The 17,458-nt window shown below is 36.9% G+C and overlaps 1 protein-coding gene and 1 pseudogene across 15 annotated transcripts in view; one reads left to right on the top strand and one right to left on the bottom strand.

Moving 5' to 3' along the window:
- Positions 1-17,458, bottom strand: part of USP9X (ubiquitin specific peptidase 9 X-linked) — a 149,106-nt gene that overhangs the window by 11,724 nt on the left and 119,924 nt on the right. For all 15 annotated transcript variants that reach the window (XM_021080148.2, XM_085007689.1, XM_085007695.1 and 12 more), the window contains 8 exons: positions 16,986-17,208; positions 14,049-14,269; positions 10,794-10,984; positions 6,605-6,778; positions 4,350-4,491; positions 2,168-2,921; positions 1,662-1,785; positions 812-1,037 (listed from right to left, as the gene is read on the bottom strand). In XM_021080148.2, the coding sequence (XP_020935807.1) occupies positions 812-1,037; positions 1,662-1,785; positions 2,168-2,921; positions 4,350-4,491; positions 6,605-6,778; positions 10,794-10,984; positions 14,049-14,269; positions 16,986-17,208 (2,055 nt within the window). The remainder of the gene's footprint in view (positions 1-811; positions 1,038-1,661; positions 1,786-2,167; positions 2,922-4,349; positions 4,492-6,604; positions 6,779-10,793; positions 10,985-14,048; positions 14,270-16,985; positions 17,209-17,458) is intronic.
- On the top strand, positions 15,542-16,351 carry LOC102160179 (large ribosomal subunit protein eL33 pseudogene; annotated as a pseudogene).

Below are 17,458 nucleotides of genomic sequence, written 5' to 3'. Positions count from 1 at the left end.
GGCTCAGTAGGTTGAAGCTCTGGTTTTGTCGCTGCAATGGTTTGAGTCACTGCTGTGGCGTGGGTTTGATCCCTGGCCTGGGAACTTCCGTATGTTATAAGCATAGCCAAATAAAAAGGAAATGATTTTTAGAGTTGCTTTCTAATAAAGGGGATGAAAAATGATGTCAATTTCAATATAGAGGCCTCATACTGTTCTGAGTTTTAACAAATGGGAAGTCCATTTAAATTTATATATGTACTTTATATAACAGTAAATGTATAATTAAGCCCCTAAATGTAACTGAATTATAAGAAAATTTCATTTTTGTTTTTGGTTTTTTTTTTTTTTTTTTTTTGCTTTTTAGAGCCGCACCCGCAGCATATGAAATTCCCAGGCTAGGGGTCGAATCAGAGCTGTAGCTGCCAGCCTACACCACAGCCCCAGCAACTCGGGATCCCAGCCATGTCTGTGACCAGCACCACAGCTCATGGCAACGCCAGATCCTTAACCCACTGAGTGAGGCCAGGGATGGAACCTGTGTCCTCATAGATGCTGGTCAGATTCGTTTCCGCTGAGCCACGACGGGAACTTCTCGTTATGCTCTCAAGAGCCAATAATCACCAAAAGTGATTAAAACAATTAAAAGTGTTGTGAAGCACTTTTAAACTTTTAATGGAAATCATCGACACTGAGGCACCAGATTAGATGGTGTGCGTGCTCATGCATGTTTGTTGGGTACACATATCAAACAGATGCATATATATAACTTCAATTTCTAGGAAACAATTTATTTGTAAGCATTTAATCATTAGAAAGACAACTGGGTTACCTGACTAGAAGGTCCTGGAGATGCAAAAGGTGAAGGACATGGCCCATCTTGCAAGGAAAAATGTGCAATAAAAACTATAAGTTTTGCAAATGCACCTCTCACTTCTGCACTAGGGCACTCCAGAAGGTATTCAGAGAAGCGATTTGAAACATTGAAAAGGACATTATGAGCAAACCAAAAACGTACATTCTTGCTGTGACGAAGGAGAATACACAATGCATCATACCTAAGACGAAACAAAGCAAAAATCTATGATTATCGATTCATTTAACATGTTTCCCATGGTACAGGAATGGCTCTCTATGAACCAAATAAAAATCAATGAATTTCTTTTACTACTGGAGGGAGAGAAGCTGCTTCTAATACTAATATTAAAATGACAGATGAATACTATGACTTGGTCTATTCTGTGATAGGTGGATACTTATATAGTCCTCTACAAATCTATGACTAAACTCTTCCTAGGTTCAATGACTAAAGACTACCTGCCTTCTCTTAACATACTACTACTAGAATAGAAAGTAAAACTTGTTAAATCAAGGTATTATAATGTCCTCTATACTTTCACAGTTAGAAGTATAGAGGCCATCCTGTAACCTTTTGTATAGGGATGTCAAAGACATGACAAAAGGTAACAGAAGCAGAGGCCAGCTCCTGGATAATAAAAGGCCGTATTTAATGTCAGTAATTATTTAAATATGATTTCTCTCACTATTGCTGCTGAGAATTTTTAAATTCTGCATTCCAAATCTGAAACAAGATTATTATGAATTTAGAAAAGATAAAATAGTATATTAAAGAACCAAACCAAATGCTAGTATAGTAAGAATGAAAATCCAAAACAACGTACCAGTCACTGGCAGAGCCACGGACTATTTTCTTGGTGTGAAATCCTGTGGTAAAGAGGAACCTAGCAGCAAGCTGAATGCTAATCATAGTGATCTCTTCTGCTTCAGGCAACAGGTGATCTTGCCCTAAAAATACAGATTAAAAAACAAAGTAAAACAAATTTCTACGCCCAAGCCCCACTTTCCTTTTCAAACAAATCTGCACTACCACCAATGTTCAAAAGTCCTAATAACTTCATTAAAACCCTTTTTAGGCTACTTACGAATTAAATCTTAATAGTTCACGAAAGCACACTTCAACTAATGCTTGTCACAGTAAAAAAGAAATTGTTGTAACAAAAGCTCCTGCTTCTAAACAGCAAGACAATACATACCGCTCAAAGGTAACAGTCCCCTGAAATATGACTTTAAAACCACCAAAGGAAAAAAAAAGTTGATGCCTAAGAAATCATACAAATAAATTAAGAGGTATGCTTTATTGCTGAGAAGAGAAATTCTAGATACTTACCTGGAGGAGGATTTAAGTAAACACCATTACATGTAAGCAGTTTTTTCATAAACTGAAAATATTCCAAACTGTACTGCATCCGGTTATGCATGAATTGCACATTTTGTTTCCGTACACTTCTCTCAATGGCTGACGGCATAATAATCTGATGGGGTCTTGTGGTGATAGCAAGCTCTGATATATATTTTATCAACTCATCACCTTGGTCTATTGTGTCCAATCGTTCATAAAAAAGTATATAAGCATTCCACCACCTTTTCTGGCGCCTGTATGACATGCGCTTCATCATGTGATCGAATACTTCTCCCATGTACTCTCCACCAAAACACTGGTTTTTCATTTCTTCATCGTCGTCCATTTTACACTCTGTTACATCTCCATCATCAAATTTATACCAGCGATTTCTCTCTCCATCTCCTCCATTCCTCTGAATGATATAAGAATAGTAATGTCCCCCGCTTGCTTGACCACTGTGGACAAGCACCCCCACGAGTCTGTATTTCGTGCTTCCTGCTGTCTCACTGTCAGACTGCTCATTCTGTTTTATCAACTGACTCTCTTGGTTTACGTTATCTCCTTCCAGCTTTGCAACACCTGCAACTGTGTAAGGTTCCATATCCAGCTCGCGAGGAAATTCAAAGTAATCATTAAATTTGATTGCACATTCTCTTTCCCAGTCATAGTCGAATCGTTTTAGTTGGATAGCAAGAACAGGAGGTAATTTTTTAATAAGCAAGCGCTTTACAGTATCAACCTAAAACGAACAGAGCAAATTAAGAGATACTGTCTTACAAGCCACTGCAAAAAAATCTTTAAAACTCTTATTAACTATTCAAGATTAATCTGAGATTTTAAATACAAACGAATACATGATAATGAACACAATTAGAGCAATTCTGTCATCTGATAGTTTTAAAATGTTAACAAGAATATGGAACTAGCTGATGCCATTTGTTGTTACAAACTGCAAAAATTAGTGATACAGACATTACTTGCTGCCTGATTTCTATATTGTCACTGTTATTACTTGATATTTACTGATATTTTAATGAAGGTGTGGTTTGTTGTGAGCAAACTACAGAAATACAATAAGAGCAGCTAATATTTACTGGGCCATTAGGTACCAATTTACACGCTAAGTGTTGCCCAAGTAGTAACATATTTAATCTCAATAACCCTCCCAAGCAGGTACTGGTGAACATTAAGGATGAGAATCAGAATAGCAGAGATTAACTTGTTTCAAGTCTTAGAGCTGCTGAGTGGCAGGCAGTATGGGTTTACGGCTCATGATCTCAACTTCTAGATTTTAATACCTTTCTAAGTGGTATTTAAGGCCAAAACAACACAGCTGACTCAGAGCTGAGAGGTCTTGGGAGCCCAGAAAGATACACATTATTTAGCATATGTATACGTAAACTGTCTCTCCCAAAGAGCTAAGTGCCCACAAACAAAATAACCAGGTGAGTCTAAAATCCTGATCCACATGGTTAAAAAAGAGAGGTGGTCCAAGAAATCTTATATGGCTAAATATTTTATTTAATAATAAAAAAAAATTTCAGCAAACTTCTTAGTCTTGGCTAGTACAGTAACTCGACATGAGAGGAGAAATGTTTTCCTCTATGAGCTTTGAAGAGTTGAATAGCAATTTGGGTGGATGTGGATGAAAAGTGTCAGGAGTTCTCTTGTGGTGCATCAGGTCAAGTAAGGATCTGGTGTTGTCACTGCAGTGGCCCAGGTCTGATCCCTGGCCTGGGAACTTCCACATGCTACAGGTGCAGCACCCCCGCCCACTCTAACTCAGGTAAGAGAATGTAGTATTTAAGCTATTGTGCTGCGCCTGTGTCATACCCAAGTTCTGGGGCCAGGGACTGAACCTACACCATAGCAGCGACCGGAGCCACAAAGATGACAATGCCAGGTCCTTAACACACTGAGCCTCCAAGGGAATCCTAATTCACTCTTACCTTTACCTGTTTACCTAGCCCTTCTGGCACTACTTTCTCTCAATTGTCTTTGTCTGACAAACCTTTAGGTCAATTACCTTAACTAGCTCTCTCTACTAGCACTATAACAAAGCAGGGTAGGGAATAAAGGGTGAATTTTGAGAACAAATAAAAACAACTTCTTCCAAACCCATTAAATGTAATCATAATTATTTTAAATAAAACGGGGCAATTCATACCTTTTTATTGCATTTTTCACAATGATAAGCATTTGCACCTTCTAATAAATCTCCTTTGACATACTGTTCCAAAGAATCAAGAAGATTTTGGTGATTTCTAATGTCTACATTCAAAGTCGTAAAAGATTCTTCACACTCGTATCTAAAGATATTATTTAAGAAATCAAAGAGAATTTATTCCTTAGTTTTCTAAGCATCTTATTTAGTTATGGACTCAATGACAACTACTTGCAATGTTTATAATATAACACAAAACCCTTAAGTCATAGAATGTTACCACTAAATGACCGTTCCCATTTATGGGTCACTTTATCCTCTGCTGGGCACTACATTAGGTTGTTTACATACTATAACAGGTTCTTTGTCTTCATGACAAACCTGCTGGAGAAATATCACCATGTCTATGTGAAGTGGGTAAGGTTCAGAATGTTAATTTGGTCCAGATTACTAGGTGAAATGGGTGTTTTGAAGCTAGGTTTGTCTGGCTTCATAGCTCCATCTCTTTATAGTATATCATGCTTCTTCCACCATCATTTGTTTAGATAGTAATTCATGCCAAGGCCAATTCATCAAGTTCTGAAAAGGTTAAACTATTAATGAGCTGAATTTTTAAATGTTTCTCTTCTGTAATGGAAGCTTTACTAAAGCACAAGTTTGAATATATAAGTAAATCAAGGATAAGCAATCTGAATAGGAGTCAGAATCTCACCTCGTGGCAATTTTGTACCAAAGGAATTTTTAGATTTCTCACGAGACATATTCATAAATTTAGAACATAGGATGTGGGGAATTCATTCTCGACCATTAAATTCATTCATTCAACAAATCTATTGAGTCCCTACCATGTTTAAAACACTGTGGGATGGTCAATGTTTAAGACAGTCCCTCATATTTAAGACTTTTCAATTTAGGGTAAAAAAGTATGCAAAGGCATTTATAAGTGACATGAATGAAAATAATAAGCACACTGCTACTATAACTAGGGAACAGCCCGTAGAAGAGAAAAGTTGGATTTCAGGATTCCAGTTAAAAAGTAGGACATTCAAAGATGAGAGTTAGCACAGTTTTTTTTTTTTGTAAAAGGCCAGATAATAAGCATTACAGGCTTTTTTGGGCCATGAGGTCCCTATGGCAACTACTCAACTCCGATGTCATAGCGAAAGCCGTCAGTCAAACGGAAAGTAAAGGAGTGGGTGTATTCCAATAAAACTTTACAAAAATAGATGCAGGGCTAGATTTGACCCATGGTCCATAGTCTGCTAATCTCCGTTCCAGGCAAATAAACACCCTAAAACAGACTGCCTCAGAATTCTCTATATAACCTTCCGGCATGTAAGAAGACTTGTTTAATTGTGGAGCAGGTATTTGAACTTTATGGGTCTTACTTAAGATCATGCTCTCAGGACATTTTCACTTAGCAAAGAAAACTAGTAATTTACAAATAATTTTGAAAAACTGGTACAAACCAAGGAAGATTGCCAAGAACTGATGACCCCCAAATTTCATTTTTATGAATAATTAAAAACAAGAGGTGAAAATGACAATTTTATCATTCACTGAATGCAAAAGGTTTTTCAAAAGGATCAAAAGTTGTCCAGTCTATGTGAATAATTTTATGGCCTCATTCCAAATGAATGGTTTCACATTTATTTATAGTACTACCTCTCCCTCAACCATTCCCCTGTATTCAAAAATGAAGCACCTCCCACCAACCATACACACACACAACCTGTGACTATGTGATGCTGTTCGGACTTGTAGAAAAACACTATCTTACTGTGATACTCTGGTAAGAAGGGATTTCAAACTAACAGTAATTGATAACATACAACAGAAGTTCTAAAATAAAACTTCTATATAATAGGCATAATTAGAAATGAACTTCACACACAAGTTAACTCTTTTTAATAAGAACTACCAATTTTTAATAACTCTTTTTAATAAGAACTATCAATTTCTCTTTAATTCTAAGATAAAAGACAAGTTCATAAGTAATACCTGTATATGCAAAATGCCATTTTATTTTCTTAGGCATGATTGTATACAAAAGCATGTAAGAGTACGAAATAGCTTAGGTGGAGTTAAAGGAAACAAATGTTAGTTTACATAAACAAACAGCTCTAACCCCACAATAGTAAGGTATGCACAGTATAATTCACCCAGTTTCAGATATTTAGTAGTACATAGGTAGCATACCACACTTTCGTACATAATAGGGGGAAAAAACACACTTTAGGTATGTAATTACCACTTACCTATGTGGGCAGCCTTGGCAAATCTTCTGATCGGCAAAGGAACCTCCTAAGACTTTACTCAGCATAGCTGGATGTCCTAAGGCTTTCAAAGCTTCATCTAAACTATCCACCAATGAATTAAAAAATTCTAAAGCATCATGTTGTTCACGAAGATTAACAGGCTCACCCCAAAGCCTAAGAAATGGAGTAAAACATGTAATGTGCGAAAATCCCAGAATAATACATTTTTCAGGAGAAAAGTAATACAACCACAAGTGACATCCTATAAACTGAGATTTTATTCCTATATGAGGAAGTAGAAAAAGCAAACAAATGCTCTTTATATACTGAGGGCTGGGGGGGAGAAAATGAGACTCATAGTAAATAAAAGCGGTACTTCAGCAATGGGAAGTACCATGAAACTACTACTGGTGTGGCTGATGAACAATATGGCTCCAGGAAGGATGATTTCTGTAAGTAATGTAGTAGAAGCATTCCTTTTTTTTTTTTTTTTTTTTTTTCTTCTTTTTAGTGCCGCACGTGAGGTATGTGGGAATTCCCAGGCTAGGGGTCGAAATGCAGGATCCAAGCCAAATCTGTATCCTTGTGGATACTAGTCGGATTCGTTTCTGCTGTACCACAATGGGAACTCCAAGCATGCATTTTGAATCCAAATGAGGATGCTATTAAAATAGGGTGGTTGGGAGTTCCCATTGTGGTGCAGCAGAAACGAATCCGACTAGGAACCATGAGGTTGCGGGTTTAATCCCTGGCCTCGCTCAGTGGGTTAAGGATCTGGCGTCGAGAGCTGTGGTGTAGGTTGCAGACACAGCTCGGATCTGGTGTGGCTGTGGCGTAGGCCAGCAGCTGGAGCTCCAATTCAATCCCTAGCCTGGGAACCTGATATGCCTCAGGTGCAGCCCTAAAACAAACACACACATACACAAATGGGGTGGTTGATCTCAATCTTATGTAGATGTTATAATCACTACTTTCTTCCTTTCCTTTTGCTTAAATTTTGGATTACAGATGCAGTACAAAGATAATATTTGTTCTTAAACTGATTTTTCCAATTGAAAAGAGAAAGGTTTCATTTGTTTTTAGAGTTGATCTCTTTTGAGTAATCTGAGGACTTAAATTAGGTAAATCAATCCTGAGAAAAGAAACTATCAATTGTGTGTACAACGAAATGAGAAGTGATACTATAGAACCTGGGCACTGCTGGAAACTATCAATGACATCTAATTTTGCATACATAGAGAGTAATGTACAGAGAGAATATAAGTGAATTCATTCCAGGCGACAGATACGACAAACATGTTTAAGTATACTAAACGAACTCTCTTTGAATAAATTCTTCTGTAACACTTTTACTATGTAGCAAAAAATCTCAACCTAATTCTATTTCAGCCATTAAATTTGCAATAGTGAGTTTAAATCAAATATATCATTTGTTAAAAGGTATTTTACAATGGGGAGATATGTTATGACACCATGAGCCTGTAAATGCAATGCAATGAGAAGGATATAGTAACCTATGTAGTTTTCTTGCCAAAAAGTTTAGCCTGAATCTAGTCATGAGGAAATAATCACACAAATCAAACAAGTCAGAGCGACTGGGCAAGATAACTGGCCTAGATTCTTCAAAAAACTTCAGTGCCATAAAGGTCATGACAAGTCAGGGAGACTATTACAGAAACGAATAAAGAGAAAACACCCAAATTCATATGATTCCTTCTAGGATACCAGTCTGGAATTGGTGGGGTGGGCAAGTTATATTAAGTCAACATTAAATTTCATACATGTGATAACTGTATTAATAAATATGAGGTAGGAAAATGTCCTTATTCTGAGAGGATATTGAAGTGGGGCAGGGGGTAAAGTATCAAATTTGCAACTAGCAATTGGTTTAGAAACAACAAAACCAAATCCCAAGAATACATATAAGCAAATATAGTAAAATATTAACAATTGGTAAGTTTGGATAAAGAGTATATAACATAAAGGTGATTATTATTATTATACTTTTCCTGTTGGTTTGAAATTTTCAACACAAAAAATTGGGGGTGGCAAATGTGGTTAACTATCCCACATGTATCAAGAGTATATTATGTGGTAGAGTGTGGGTTATCCAAAAGTGCTAGTCTAGACAAAATGCCAGCTCCACTAGCATAGGAATAATTAATTGGGGAGTCAAAAATGCAAACACATTATAAGAAGAGAGATAACTATAACTGAATGACAAATTCTAAGAGAAAAGCTCAAAAAACTTCAGAGTAATTTGGAAGAGGAAGAACTGAAATGCTAAAAGTCTTAAGGTAGAGACAGAACAAGCTAGAGAACTGGAATAGTTAAGAGAGGAAGGTGAGGGGTCTGCCAGAGCATTATACTGAAAGAGCAAAAGCAGAGCTGGGAAGGAGGGTGGTGTGTGTGAGTCAGTAAGTACAGATTAAGTAGGGGGCCTAGTTAGAGAAATCAGAGCAATTTTCATGGTGAGCCATAGGGAGGGGACTGCATTATAAAGCAGTGGTTTCAAAGGAAATCTAAGTATCCTTGTAGGGAAAAGGGGAGCTGCTCTGATTAAAGCAGGGAAGGTGGACCAAAACAGCAATGTCAGGTAACACTTTGCTTCCCCTGTTCTCAGCTGTCTGGGAGATACCATGAAGGGGTTCTAAGGAGTATTGTTTAAAAAAACCCACTGTTATGAAGGACTGTAGCCTTTTCATACACAGTAGAGATATGTGGTTGCGCTATAGCATTTTAGCACAGTGCATGACACAATAGGGAACAGAGGGAAAAAAAGTGAAATAAATGAAGCCAGAGAAACAAGATCAAGACACAGTGAACATTTTTTTCTTAATTAAAAACAAACAAAAAACCATCATACCTTTCCTATAAACTGTACATCAGAATAGCCAAATAGTTGCTATAGGGAAATTTTCCTTTAGAGATCTATTCTAGTTAATAAATGAAAAAATGATAAAATTAGAATGCTGCATTTTCTAACACTGATGAAATGCTGCATTTTGGCAATGATGTTCAATGGTTACCATTAGGATAGACAGACATTATGCACTTCTCCTCACTGAGGGAATCATTACCACCTATAAAGTAAGTCTTGCCTGCCCATTCCAAACAAGAAAAATAACACCAAGCCTCTAGATCCCACTACTCACTACCTATATATATGAAATACAGGGAACTGAGGAAAAGAGAAAATACCACAGGGATCCATCAATCAAATCCAGACAGGAAAATTTAGAGTTACCGACCTGTTTTGGAAAACCCCCACTCCAACAAATAATTCCAAGGATCAAAAAAGATTAGAAGAGGAGTTCCCGTCGTGGCTCAGTGGTTAATGAATCCGACAAGGAACCATGAAGTTGCGGGTTTGATCCCTGGCCTTGCTCAGTGGGTTGAGGATCCCAAAGTTGCCTCTGTGGTGTAGCTGTGGTGTAGGTCACAGATGCGTTCGGATCCCGTGTTGCTGTGGCTCTGGCGTAGGCCGGCGGCTAGAGCCCCGATCGGACCCCTAGCCTGGGAACCTCCATATGCCGCAGGAGCGGCCCAAGAAATGGCAAAAAGACAAAAAAAAAAAAAAAAAAAAAAAAGAAGAGACTAAAGAGTCATATCAACATTTGCAGCATATGGACTTCATTTAGATCATGATTTCAAAAAATTCATAGTAAAAAACAGCTGAGGTAATTGGGTAAAATTGAACACAGACAAGGATATTAAGGAATTAAAAAAAACATAATAGTATGGTCATGTAAATAAAAGAAAAGGCATTAAAGATACACACTGAAATATTTATGGATGAAATTATCTATCTGCTTCAAAACAATCTGCAAAGTAGATGGGAATGCAGATTCAAGAAGATTGGCCATGAATTGACAACTGTTCAAGTTGAATGATGAATACACAGGGTTCATACTTTTCGCACTACCTATGTATATATTAGAAGATTTCAAAATAAAAAAATTATTAACATCTTGAGAGACTGAAGAATGCTGCCTCTTACCATGGCATTTTTCTCATTGTCGACAATGAAAAAACAAACCTAACTACAAAGTAAAAACTGACTATTACTACTGCTTAAATTGTGAACATAAAGGTGCCTTCCAGCATGGATTTTATGTTTAATGTTAGCACACTGAGAGAGTCATAAAGGTTTAAGCAGTATCCCAATTACTATCCATCCATAGTTTACCTGAACTGTTTCCAAAATCCTCTGGGCACATAGTACTGTAGTCGAGAAGCAGCTAAATGACCGAAGATGACCTGAAGGTGTCTCAGAACACCAATATTGTACTCTTTCCTATCTTCTGTTTTACTTAATGCTGGTTTGTCTTCAAATTGTTGAGGGTAACCAAATACATCATCTCTGGGATCAACATTGCTCTAGAAATAGAAAGATATCATTAATGACCTAATCTAACTTAAAAATAAAGTATGTTGAGACAAATGCCAAACAATTAGTGAACAAACCATCTGTACTTCCATTTATTTCCAAAGCATTTAACTTTCAATGTATAAATTTTAATTTATAGTATCAGTGTTTATCCACACCAAGTTACATAAGAGTTGTCATAAAGGAATACTACTTAGCATGAATTGGGAGGTAGGTAATAAAGCAAAACAGAGTGCAATGATTAACTCAGAACTGGACACAAATGCAGGCTCTGCCTGCCATTTGTCAGCTAAGTAACTTTGAGCAAATAAGTTACTTAACCTTTGTAAACTTCAGTCTCCTCATATGTAAATGGGGATGACAGTCATGTAGCTGTTGTCAAGATTATAGGAGATAACGTATACTAAGCGCTCAGAATCATAAACATTCAATAAAATGTATGTATTCAGACTAGCAGTACTCCTCGACAGATGGTGCCAGAAAAACTAGATATCCAAACCAACAAGGACCTATTGTATTACGCACAGGGAACTCTACCCAATATTCTGTATTTACCTATATGGGAAAAAAATCTGAAAAAGAATAGATGTGTGTATGTATAACTGAATCACTGTGCTGTACACTTGAAACTAACACACTATACTTGAACATTTTTCCTTTTTGCTGCACCCGTGGCATGTGGAAGTTCCCAGGCAAGGTACTCAACTTGTGCCACAGCAGTGACAACACTGGACCCCTAACCCACTGAGCCACCAGGAAACTACCAACATCACTTCAATTTTTAAAAATACTGATTAAACTAAAACTACTAGATATCCATATGCAAAGGAATGAGGTTGGAATTTTCCCTAACACTATACACACAAATTTACTTGATACAGATCAAAGATTTGAATATAAGAGCTAAAACTATGAAACTTCTAAAACAAAGCAGAAGTTTCACGACACTGGATTTGACAATGATTTATTGGATGTGACACCAAATGCACAGGCAACAAAAGAACAGAGATATGAAAATGAAAGACTTTTGTGTAAAGAAAATGGAATCCTTGCACATTATTGGTGGGAATTTATATTTATTTATTTATTTGTTTAGTCTTTTTGTCTTTTCTAGGGTCGCACCCACAGCAAATGGAGGTTCCCAGGCTAGGGGTCAAATCGGAGCTGCAGCTGCCAGCCTACACCACAGCCATAGCAACACCAGATCCTTAACCCATTGAGCGGGGCCAGGGTTCAAACCTACAACCTCATGGTTCCTAGTCGGATTTGTTAATCATACTGAATGAAGTCAAAGACAAATATCATATGATATCTCTTATATGTGGAATCTAACAAAAATTATATATAAAGGAACTTATTTCCCAAACACAAACAGAACCACAGACTTAGAAAACAAACTTAGGGTTACCAAAAGGGAAAGGGGGGGGACGATAAATTAGGAGTTTGAAATTAACATTTACACACTACTACATATAAAGTAGATAATCAACAAGGATCTACAGTATAGCACAGTGACCTCTTCTCAATATTCTGTAATAACCTACAAAGGAAAAGAATCTAAAAAGAATGGATGTATGTATAATGGAATTATTATGCTGTACACCTGAAATTAGCACAAACACTGTAAATCAACTATACTCCAACATAAAATAAAAATTAAAAAAGAATTAATGGAACTACCAAATGATTAGCAATTCTTTTTTTTTTTTTTTTTTTTGTCTTTTCTATGGCCGCACCAGTGGCATATGGAGGTTCCCAGGCTAGGGGTCTAATTGGAGCTGTAGCCGCCAGCCTACACCACAGCCACAGCAACACCAGATCTGAGCCATGTCTGCAACCTACACTACAGCTCACGGCAACACCAGATCCTTAACCCACTGAGCAAGGCCAGGGATCGAACCCGCAACCTCATGGTTCTTAGTCGGATTCATTTCCACTGCGCCACAACAGGAACTCTCAAATGATTAGCAATTCTTACTTCTGGGCATTAACACCTAAAAGGACTGAAAGAAAGGTCTTAAAGAGATTATTTATATATGCATGTTCACAGCAGTATTACTCACAATAGCCAAAAGGTGGAAGCAATCCAAATGTCTATATATGAATAAATGGATAAACCAAATGCAGTACAGACATTCAAGGAACTATTTATTCAGCCTTTAAAAGGAAGGAAATTCTGACACATGCTATGAAATGGACATTATGAAGTCAAACCAACCAGTTACAAAGACACAAATACAGTATGAATCCACTTATATGAGGCACCTAGAATAGTTAAATTCATAGAGATGGAAAGAGAATGGTGGTTACAGAAGTGTGAGACCTCTGATACAGAAACAGACAATGTCTAGCCTTTGTGCACAAGTAACTTAGTTTTGGAAAGGAAAAAAGCACGTAGGCAAAAAACCAAACTAAACATACCCCACAGTGCAGTGAGATGCAAACAGCAGAGCAGAGTACCATGACAGTAGAGGTGAGACACCTTATTTGAACAGTGTCATATTTTATCTGCTGGTACAATCAGCTATGTCTACTGTGCTTAACTCAACAATGCATTGATGTGATGGACTACAGAACTCCAATTTTCACTCATACCTGGTTAAAGAACCAGGTATGCGTGTAAATATCACCTTTTTTAAAAAAAAGTAAAAATGCTCAGACCCCAATCCCCAAAGGACACAGTTTAGTAGACCTGGGGAAGAGTTGGGGCAAGTGTTTCAGAATCCCTTCCTGTAAGTGATAAACTATCACAGAGCAAATAGTTTGGTGACTGAAGAGAGTGAATGAGAAAACAAACACTCCTCCTCCCCTCCTAAAAATGAGTACATTAACTGTTGATTTAAAACATATAAACTACATAAAAACTAACTGTCATTGAGAATCCAGTAGATAGTGAGCACCCTGTTGAGGGAGCAGTCTACACTGGGAGAGTCTAGCTTTATTTTCAAATATAAGTCAACAGGTTCAGTCAAAGTCTAACACTTTCTAAGAGAACAACAGTATCTGGTATCAGAACTTCAAGCACAGAAAACAAGAAAGCTAAATAAAATTTACCTCATTGTCCTGCTTCTCATCCCCAGACATATCATCATCTACATCACTACCTGTGCCTTCAATTGCAAGAATACCATTCCTTATGGATGGAATCATGTAGAGTTGCTGAATCACAGAATTCATATAACAAGTAGCACCAGCATTTTTCAGCCCTACAAATCCTTTTGGTGGGCGGGGTCCAACAGGTGGCAGATATTCCCACTCAGTAAGTGCTTCACAAGCTGAAAGAAGATAAAAGATTCTTATTGCATGAATACAACCATTTTGTTGACTTTAGGTTCTAATATGCTGATAAATTAACATGACCTACAATTCCACAACCCCTATAGCTACCCAAAACCGTGTTCCAAATATGCATTTTACCCTCAACAAACCTACAATATATGGCAACACATACCACTATATAGATTCTTACCCCACCATCCATGAACCCATATTTTATCTAATGTTGCTTCTATGGCTATCTGGGAAATAGTCTCTTAAGATGATACAATGTTAATTTCTATATGTTAACTTTACTTTTAACTTCATTATGGTTTTAGTTATGAGCTTTTTAACTTTTTCTTTTTTAAATGGCCACACCCATGGCACATGGAAGTTCCCAGGCCAGGGATTGAATCTGAGCCACAGCTGCAACGTATGCCACGGCTGTGGCAAGGCAAGATCATTTAGCCCACTGTGCCACATCAGAACTCCTGAAGGCACTTTAAAAAACATACAAGGAGTTCCATGTGCTGCAAGTGCAGCCATTAAAAAAAAAAAAAAAAGTGCCTCCAAACTCATTCTGACATGAACTGTTACATAGATACATCAACATATTATAGCTTACTCCGTTTTAAATAATCCTAAGATATCACTTGGGTTCACATCTAGGCTCTGATGTTTACCAGCTCTTTCATGTTCAGGTAAGCCTCTGTTTCCTTCCTAATAAATGTAGTATCTAGTAACACTTGCTTTGCCTATAATCACAAATGTCATTTTGAGGAGCAAACAAGACAATGGATTTGAGTTCTGTGAGACTTATAATCACTGCACATCTCCCTCTACCTAGTATAAATCTGGGAACAATGTAAATATCATTAAGACCAGTTAAATAAATTGTAGCATACTGAATTGAAAGGCATATAGCTAATAAATGTATTTGGATAAATATGTGTTGAAACAAATATAGCTATGTTAAGGGGAAAACAAAGTGAAGAACACCATATATACTACATGTCAAACTGTGCTTACACAACTAAACAAAAAAGGATTTTGTATGTGGATTTTGCATACACAGAGATGCTGAGAGGACAGACATGAAGATAATGGTAATAGCTACCAAAGCAGATCAGGGGGCTGGAGTGGGTAAGAAACGTATTTTTTAGAATATATCCTTCTTTGGTACTTGAAATTTTTACCACACAAATGTACTCCTTAAAGACAAGTGGCTCTTTCTGCCATCTTGGAGCCTGTGGAGGCGTGCTGGGAGCAGGACTTCTAAAACAGCAAAAATGTCTTGAAGGCTGTGGTCCAAGGCTGTATTTTTGCTGGCTTTAAGTGAGGTCCTCCCAAACCAGAGGGAACATACACCTCCTCTTCTTAAAACAGAAGGTGTTTATGCTCAAGATGAAAAGGAATTCTATTTGGGCAAGAGATGTGTTCATGTGTACAAAGCAAAGAACAGTGACTCCTAGTTGCAAACTGAACAAAACCAGAAGAACCCGGGGAAAGCTAACTTGTGCTCACAGAAACAGTGGCTTGGTTCCTGCCAAACTCCAAAACAACCTTCCTGCTAAGAATGCTGGACATAGAATCTGTGTGGAGGCACTTTTTTCTTTTTTTTTTTTTAATGGCTGCACTTGCAGCACATGGAACTCCTTTAAACTTATTGAAAACTAAGTAAATAAAAGTGTGGATTTTTTTAGAAAAGTAAAAAAAAAAGTAAAAAACAAATAAAACCCCTAAAACCCTACCCTACTATATACGGATTTGGTAGAATAACTGTCTAATCTTTTAAGTATTTAATCAGAATCTCCTAAAATGTCATCAAAACACCCTTATACTCTGAAATATAACATTTCAAAAGGTAATTTGACATGTTCTTAAAGATTTACTATAATCAATTATAGTTAGGCTTTGTAGATTAACTTTTTTTCCTAAAACCAGACAGCCTCCATTGTGTTTGCTTTCTTATTTCTACTGCTCGGTCATTTTATATTGTCGTCATCCCTTTTGAGCTTCAGTTCTGTATCAGTAAGATCAGGAGACTACAGTCTATTTTACGGGCTTCATGTGGGCATTTAATTGAGGGCAAATGTTAGCTTCTCATATTCTAATCTTTATTAGAACTCATATAAAAATAACATTAAAGAGCTTCTAAGTGAGAGCCTGAAAGGTTTTCCAATGCATGTAATTTGGGTTTTAACACTGGAATTTATTTTTACTATTTATTATCCTGGAGTTTGTGTTATAGTCCAGATATGATTGAAATGAAATTTATTTTGTTCCTAAATACCCACACTACTTATAGGAAGACATTTAACAAACATTTGAAAATATTTTTACATTAAGACTCACTGTTTATAATGGCTTAAATGTTAAACTGGTTGCTGATAGGAAAACAGGAAAAGATAATTTTTTTTTTCTTTTGCTTTTTAGGGCTGCAGGTTCTGCATATGTAAGTTCCCTGGCAAGGGGGTGAATTGGAGCTACAGCTGCTGGCCTACACCAAAGCCACATCGATGCGGGATCTGAACTGCATCTGCAACCTACACCACAACTCATGGCAATAGCTGGATCCTTCACCCACTGAGCAAGGCCAGAGATCGAACATGCATCTTCACGGATAAAGTCGGGCTCGTTACTGCTGAGCCGCAACGGGAACTTCCAGGAAGACAGAATTTCAACATGTTAGAGAATTATTTATCATCAGATCTTTGTATTTAAAATACTTACTAGTTATTGCTGTGCCAATGTAATACATTTCAGTCAAAGAATCTACTATCTGTTTGAGGTTCCTCACACAGCCAACAGCTAATGCTACAAGTAACTCAAAGCCTGCATTAATGGTAGATGGTGAACCACAGACTGGAATAGCCTGTTCAGCTGGCAGTTCTCCATTTCTCATATACTGTAGGTAAACATTGGATGCAGGGAAGATGAAATCATCAATTAATTCCTACAAAGTTGAAAAAAGGATTACATATTAGCAAAGACACACATAAATTTATATATAAAATATATGTAAAGTTATATATATGTTTATGCGTGTGTGTATACAAATATTTTTCTTTTAAAGAAATAAATAAATGTCTCTTGGATGGAAATGTTAACTACTTGCCAGAATTCAGGATCTCACTGCATTTCAGAAAATTTACTTGGATTTTCTAATTAAAAAAAAAAAAAAATCCCACTTCAAAACACTACTT

The sequence above is a fragment of the Sus scrofa genome, chromosome X, assembly GCF_054392235.1.
Source record: "Sus scrofa isolate SSC_HxYL_T2T_F1_AM1 chromosome X, Sscrofa_HxYL_maternal_Yorkshire_Landrace_v2.0, whole genome shotgun sequence".
In the NCBI taxonomy this organism is placed as follows: domain Eukaryota; kingdom Metazoa; phylum Chordata; class Mammalia; order Artiodactyla; family Suidae; genus Sus; species Sus scrofa.
Note: the sequence above shows the minus strand (reverse complement) of the source record. Positions and strands in the feature narration are given on the sequence as shown.